Genomic DNA, 7,177 nt, shown 5'->3' on the forward strand with positions numbered 1-7,177 from the left:
AGGAACGTAACTGACAGGACTTATTAACTTTGTGACAATCACTACCTTTCTTTGATGGTCTAGGAGGTAGATGTTCATCTCCTTCTTGTAGGTGTAGTATGCCCAGGTGTCCTGTGTACCCAGGTGCACAAGGTGACTGTGTGTGCTCACTTGGGTTCTTGTAGGTAGAGGAATGTAATTGACATGACTTATTAACTTTGCGAGCATCACTACCTTGCATTGATGGACCTAGAGGTAGATGTTCATCCCCTTGTAGTATGCCCAGGCATCTTGTGTACCCAGGTGCACAAGGTGATTGTGTGTGTGCTAGTGCATGCTCTTATATTACTTCCTGTAGGTGTAGTATGCCCAAGCATCCTGTGTACCTAGGAGCACAAGGTGACTGTGTGTGCTAGTGTGGGCTCTTACATTGTCTCTTCCTCTACCTCCTGATCCTCTCAAAGTGCTAGAGTTTCTCTTCTATTGGTGCTATAGGTAGAGGAATGTAACTAACATAACTTATTAACTTTGTGAGCAAGTAAGCCTAATACCTTGCTTTTTGGTCTTAGAGGTAGGTGTTCATCTCCTCCTTATAGACCAATTATCGTGTACCCATGTGTACTTGTTGTAGCTTATAAAGGTCTACCCAATTGAATATTTTTTAATGTTTTAGCCTACATTATTATGGGAAAGGCTCGGCAAGCCTTTTCTACTTGCAACATGATCTTTAATATTCTTGTACTCTATTGTTATACTTTTTCTCTTTGAGCATATTTTCAAATGGATGATCCTTTTCCCCACCATGTGTGCCTTGGGACCCATCCTGCTAAAAAAGGAAAGGAACAAATCAACCTTAAAATAGTAGGCAACCATGCTTTCCATTTCTTTGTCTTTTTGCAATGGTGAGGCTTGTTCTGTTATAATTAAGAGTTGAGAAACATAGGATTACTCTTAATAATTATTAGTAACAAAGATTATCATGTTTCCTAGATTCATAAAGTGGGCTTTATATGACTATTTATTTGTATACATGCTCTCTATTTTCATAGCACATGAAAAACTAGAGGCCTTTCACGATGATGTAACTGTTATATTTTCATCTTTTTTACAATTCTGATGTTGGATAATGGTTATCAATAGAGACTGTTCATCTTTTTGGGTGACTGTTCATGAAAACCATTAAGTTTTTTATGGCATGATGGTTTTCCAAGGTGAATAAGTATAAGTTTTTTCATGATTTTTAGCTCACTATTACATAAGGAAACATCCATGGATGTATTTTCATATAGCTTGAATTGGCATGAAAAATGAGGGTTTGGTGTTTCATGGCGTGATATAGTTTTTTATGCTTGAAGTCAATTCCCAAGTTTTTGTGAGTGACTAGCATGAGGCAAGGGGGGCATTAACCCTATTTTTGGTTAACTAGATGCTCTCCACCATACATGAGAGTGAGGAATAAGTGTCATGAAAAAGAACTATAAAGATTATAACCTTCATGAGAAAGCTATAGCTAGATGCAAGCTTAAATAGTTAACTTAGGAATTTTGGGTGCCAAAGTGTGAAAAAGGGCTAGTTGTATATACTGTGTTCTCATAATGAATGGACACCCTCTGTGATAAATGAGTTATCTAAGCTTTCTACTTGCTCTTTGCACTTGTCTATGTGTGAGAGAGAGAGAGAGAGAGTTGAGAGTAGAGGTTAGTTTGATTCATAGTACATGAGGGAGTTCCAGAGAGAGAGCTAGAACATGCCACGATAAAATGCCCCTTCGCTTAAGCATTGGGGAAGGATGAGAACACCATTCGTTTTAACAAAAGCAACCTTCATGATCCATGTCAACATCCACATAGGCTAGAAAAGGATGGTCCATTACCCAAAGAACACAAATCTTCAGGTACATACCCTTGCATAAAAATTGTTGCTTGGGAATAAACAATACCCTCCCCATAGTGGTTGTAATGCCATGTAAGTTCCCCCTAAGATACACAAGCAAAACCTTAAAGGTTACCCAAACTGGACAAAATGAGAGGACCTCCTCAGGAGGATGAAAGTGAGGCATCTATGGCATAGCAAAGGTGAAAAATGTGTTCCTCTAGCAACCTCCACAGCATACCAGGTCATAAACAACCTCTCTCTCTAGAGGCAAATTTAACCAAGTAAAACCAATCCCCATAGCTACAAAGCTCTCCATGGTCAAGCACTTACCAAGGGCTCCTATTGCCCAAGTAAAACCAATCCCCATAGCTACAAAGCTCTCCATGGTCACTTACTAAGGGCTCCTATCACCCAAGCTTTCGTGAAACCTTAGACACATGGGTTTCCCCATGGAATACAACAAACTCCCAACTTTACATGCCTTTTGAGGATGTGATGATCAAATTTGACCTTCACTACCGTACTAGAGGCTAGTGCTCATACATTGGCCTTCATAAGCTTACACGAAGAGTCTCCAGTAAAATCATCTGATATGCTCCTTTTTGGTAGATTGACATTTTTCACCAACTCTGTTTTGAAAAAAAAAAGGTTTGGTAGCTTCTTCGCTTCCTCATCTGTTTCTGTCTTACCCTTGTTGAGATTATTGACCTTATCATTTGGCTCTCTCCAATCACCACATTCCCTAAACTTCCTTGTTGCTGCCCAAGCCATTCACAAACACCGACCATCACGGTTCCCATTCCATTGCCGATAGTAATATCACAAGGTACTTAAATTCATATGGCCACTGAAGTAGAAAACTCTTGTGTATGTTGGAGTAGGTTTTTATAATGGGGCATTAGCCCCTATCAATGAATTCTTATCGAAATTGGAGTGAATAAGAGGTATACACACTTGCTAGAAAGTGCACTCTTTTTTAAGTGTACATGAGATCAGACTATATTCACTTTTCAAATGATAGGTGAGATAAAAGCACCATGCTTTTCAAAGAGGGCCACATAAAAGCCAAAAAGATGCTCTCTCTTTTGAGGTCTAGACAGGATTATAGATCTTTATGCATGCCTTTTTTTGTCGACGCATGTCTCACACATGTAGTATCTCTCCTTTTAAAGTGTAGATGAATTATACTCAATTCACTTTTCAAAAGAAATTATACTCAATTCAATTTTCGAAGGATAGATGAGATTATACTCAATTCAATTTTTAAAGGATGGATGAGATTAAAGGCAAAAAGGTTCACCATCTATTTCACAAATGGTCGATATCAAAGCCAAAAAGGTGCACTCTCTTCTTTTAAAGTGTAGATGAGAGGATAGATCTTTATGCATGCCTTCATATTGTAGAGCCTCATGCCTTACTTGTGCATTTGAGCAAAGCCTTTGACTAAGGCAATATTATTAACACTGCATCACACAATGTTGTTATTGTAATGATAGATGTTTAAACCTTGGCACTTTACACATAGATTCTTGATGGGTAGGGAAAAAATGGAAGACATCCTCTCCATGAAACTCATCACAAACATTGAAAATATGATGGACGAGAGTTTGTGTATAATGTTTCTTGCCTCAAAACCAAGATTCAAGGTTAAGATTAGATACCCCATGCATTAACTTTGGGAGACAACGTGCAGCTTTTGCATATTGAGTTTAATTATCTACCCTTAATGTGGGCTTTTGATAATGATCTGAGTTGTTGGGGTTGTTGGTGCATACTTCTAAAGGGTCTAACCGTTATTACTATTCGATATAGAGGTACAACTCAAAGAGCTGTGACAAGAAGGAGACAAACATAAGAGTTACTCCTGGCATGGGTATAGGATGCTGGTGGAATCCAATCTTAAAGGTCAAGGGACATTTCTAATAGCAAAGAAAGGGAGAAGATCCTGGAGGGATGTCCTTCCATACTACATAATTGATCCTAAAAAAGCCTTGTTTTCTGTCATCAAAGAGTTTCCTGCTGATCATAGCTTGTATATTTGAGGGGTTGAACTGCTGGGAGTTTGTGCTGTACTCTGTTATATATATATATATATATATATATATCCCCCCAAAAAAAAAGCCCTAGCTGAAACGCTCTATGGTGGTTTACACACCAAAAAATTGGTCATGCTCAAACAATGGGCAGGGAAGAAAAACCAGTTCCCTAATTTATGGTTGCATGCTAAATGATCATCTACACATAACATGCCCATCACCTACGAGTGCATGGTGGGTCTTTATGTTGGAAGCCTTGCAAGTTGGGAGAAGGGAGTGCTAGTGAAAGCCAAAACTTCAGGGGCATGAAAGTGGGGAGAAGTGAAACATTACCACCCAAATGCGTGTGAAAAAGGACTTGGAAGTTTTGGGCGCTCTGGGATTGATAACTCAGATACTGGCCGTTGTACTGTGTGAAAAGGGTTGGTGGACATAATCAGTATCAACCTTAGTCTAGCATCTACGTCACCCTCTGTAGCCGTGGCCAATCTCTCTTCTAGATTTTCAGGAGTTGGAGAGGGCACTGAACAGCGATGGAAGAGCTTGAGAGGTATCATGTCTTGGCGAGCTTCTTGGCGGGCCTTGCATGCCTTGTCTTGGCATATATCGTCAAGCCAAGGCTACGAAGGGGGCTTCCTCGCCTGCTCTTTCTCTTGCTCTTGATCCCCATCTTCGCCTTGGTGCCATTCACCACCCGCCCTCACCATCTCAGAGCAGTACTCTCCTTCATTTTTCTATGGATATGCCCCTCCAAGCTCCTCCTCCTGTGCTGGGATGCTTCCATCGACTACCCCCACTCTGGATTTCTCTACTTTATCACCACCATGATGCTGCCCATCAGAGTCAAAGGAAAAAAGCCTTTATCAAGAGACAGAAAACAAGGTTCCATTTTTACCCCCGTTCTGCAGCTCTTGGCTTTTGTTGCTCTGTTGAATGTGTACACTTACAGAGAAAAGCTCTCTATCTGGGTCATCTATATCCTCTACTGTATGCAGATCTACCTTGGATTGGAGGTGCTCCTGGGCAGTCTTGCCAAGCTTGCGAATGTAGTGCTGGGTGTGGAAACCTACCCACATTTTGACCACCCTTTCTTGGCTTCTTCCCTCTCTGAGTTTTGGGGGAAGAGATGGAACCTGGTAGCCACCACCATGCTCCGATCAACAGTGTATGATCCCATCTTGTGTTTTTTGTCAAGGTCAAAACGGCAGGAAATCCCAGTTCCTACAGCACATACAGAAACACTAAGGAAAACCCTAGAAACATCATGTGAAACCCTTAGCCTTGCATCCGAAACAGAAATGCCCAAGAAAAACTTAACCCTGACATCCAGGAAAACCATAACCCATGCCCAATCACCGAGAGAAAACCTAGCCCTGTCATCTGGGAAAACCCTAACGCATGCCATATCACCAAGGAAAACCCTAGACCCAGGAGCAACACAGGAAAATTCAACTCTAACCCATGGAATAACACAGCAAGAAACCCTAAACCTAAGCAGCATAGATGAAGTGCAATCGGAGTCCAATATGCCCCCTCTAGCTGCCAGAGCTCTAGCCGTGTTGGCATCATTCCTTATCTCTGGATTGATCCATGAAGTGATTTTCTGCTGCATCAACCAGTCACATGCCACATGGGAGGTCACGACATTCTTTGTGCTCCATGGATTTGCCACAGTTCTGGAGGTCATTATAAGAAGAAATCTTCTGCCACATCTGAGATTGCCACGGCTTGTCTCCATTGCCTTTACCTTGGGGTTTTTATACATTACTGCAGCCTGGCTTTTCATGCCTCCTGTAATTCGAGCAGGAACGGACCTGCGAATCATAGCTGAGTATCATCACCTCCAAAGTGCAGTAGTGGATCTCTTCAGAAGACTCTGAGCAGACACCATCAGCACATCATTCTGGGATGTGCCATCGACCTGATGGTGCATGCGGTTGCAAAGAGGTATGGAATTTCTCCATTCTTTTGAATGTGTCTTGCAACATGCATGCTTAATGGCCATGTAAATCAAGTGGGAAACAAGCACGGAGACTCTCGGCATGGTTCGAGGAATGAAAGCTTGACAGGATAAGGCATGGGAGTACCAACTTAGGGTCTGATTGAACTAGCATGGAGGCTTTTGGCATGTCTAGAGGGCTTGATTGCTTAGAGGAATAGGGGTTCCTATAGTTTTTACCTCGGATCAATGCCCCTAGGCAGCGAGGCTCAACTGAATTTCCGTTGATGTTATAAGTTGATAGCTATGTATACATTTCACAATCTTTCAAGAATAAAAGGATGTGGAGATGCCAGACCAGTCTTTTTGATTAGCTTGAAATACAATTTCTTAGCTTTTCCACACAGGAAGTGGAATAGCATTGTTATGCATCTAATGGCACATTAAGGAAAGCGCATTTTCAGTGAATCGTTGTGTGCAGTGTATGGTGCAAGAACAGAATATGTCTATGTGAGTTCGTCTCATCAATTAAATGCTGCTCAGGCTTTTACCAGGCCAAGGTATTTGCATATTTGTAGCACACACAAGTCTATGAGACCTTATCATAAAGCCTGCAAGTGCCAAGCAGAGCTGTTATTGGTAACTGTGTAAGAAGGTTCTGTAAACGGCTTTTTTTGGAGCTGATTATTTTCTGTGGCATCATCTTCGATAACACTATGTTGGAGCAAAAACGAGTTAAAAGTGATGAAACCAGGTTGAACTAAAGTCAAACTTGTGTCATGTTGTTTTGTTGCAAGTGTCAATGCCCTAATTACCCTCACAAGATTTTCTTTGAAATTTTATTGGCTTGCATCCAGAAACGTCTGAGCATTGGACATGTGAACTAACTTTGCTTTTGCTCACATGAATGGACTTTGTTGACAAGTGGTAAACTATTTTTGAACCCATAAATATTGACCTGTATTTACATACTTCCCTTGTAGAGTAAACTTGGGTTTTGCATCTTGCGTCACTATCCTTTCAGCAGGGTTAGTGTCCTCAACTGAAGACATCATACGTGATACGAGCATTACCTCTTGGGACATCATCACACCAATGCTCGAAAAAAACGGTATTCTAGTGTATTTGTACCGGCCAGAATTAAGAAAAACTTGCTGAGATATTAAGTAGCCCTTATTTTAAGGAATGATTTTTCATTTATTTTAGTTATGAAACCGACGTATAGTAGAGATTTTGGAATTCAAAAACCTGATAGTTTCAAGAGTTGTCCTTTTTGTGATTGGTTGAAAAATATGTTACACTTCATCGCACCACTGGCCTTTGAGTTTTGCTTGATACTAAGTTCCCC

General features: G+C 40.9%; 1 protein-coding gene across 2 annotated transcripts; it reads left to right on the forward strand.

Annotated features, from left to right (window-relative positions):
• Positions 1-4,376: 4,376 nt before the first annotated feature.
• On the forward strand, positions 4,377-6,965 carry LOC147627456 (long-chain-alcohol O-fatty-acyltransferase-like). 2 transcript variants are annotated; one of them, XR_015268239.1, is made up of 2 exons: positions 4,379-5,837; positions 6,311-6,965. XR_015268239.1 is itself a non-coding variant. In XM_086814354.1 (1 exon), exon 1 carries the CDS (start codon positions 4,424-4,426, stop codon positions 5,768-5,770), a length of 1,347 nt encoding a protein of 448 aa, XP_086670480.1. In that variant the 5' UTR covers positions 4,377-4,423; the 3' UTR covers positions 5,771-6,184. The 2 variants fall into 2 exon arrangements, 1 of the variants encoding a protein (XP_086670480.1); XM_086814354.1 differs by lacking the exon at positions 6,311-6,965 and having other exon boundaries at positions 4,377-6,184.
• The last annotated feature ends 212 nt before the right edge of the window (positions 6,966-7,177 follow it).

The sequence above is a fragment of the Cibotium barometz genome, chromosome 20, assembly GCF_041138505.1.
Source record: "Cibotium barometz isolate CiBa-2024 chromosome 20, ASM4113850v1, whole genome shotgun sequence".
Taxonomy (NCBI): Eukaryota; Viridiplantae; Streptophyta; class Polypodiopsida; order Cyatheales; family Cibotiaceae; genus Cibotium; species Cibotium barometz.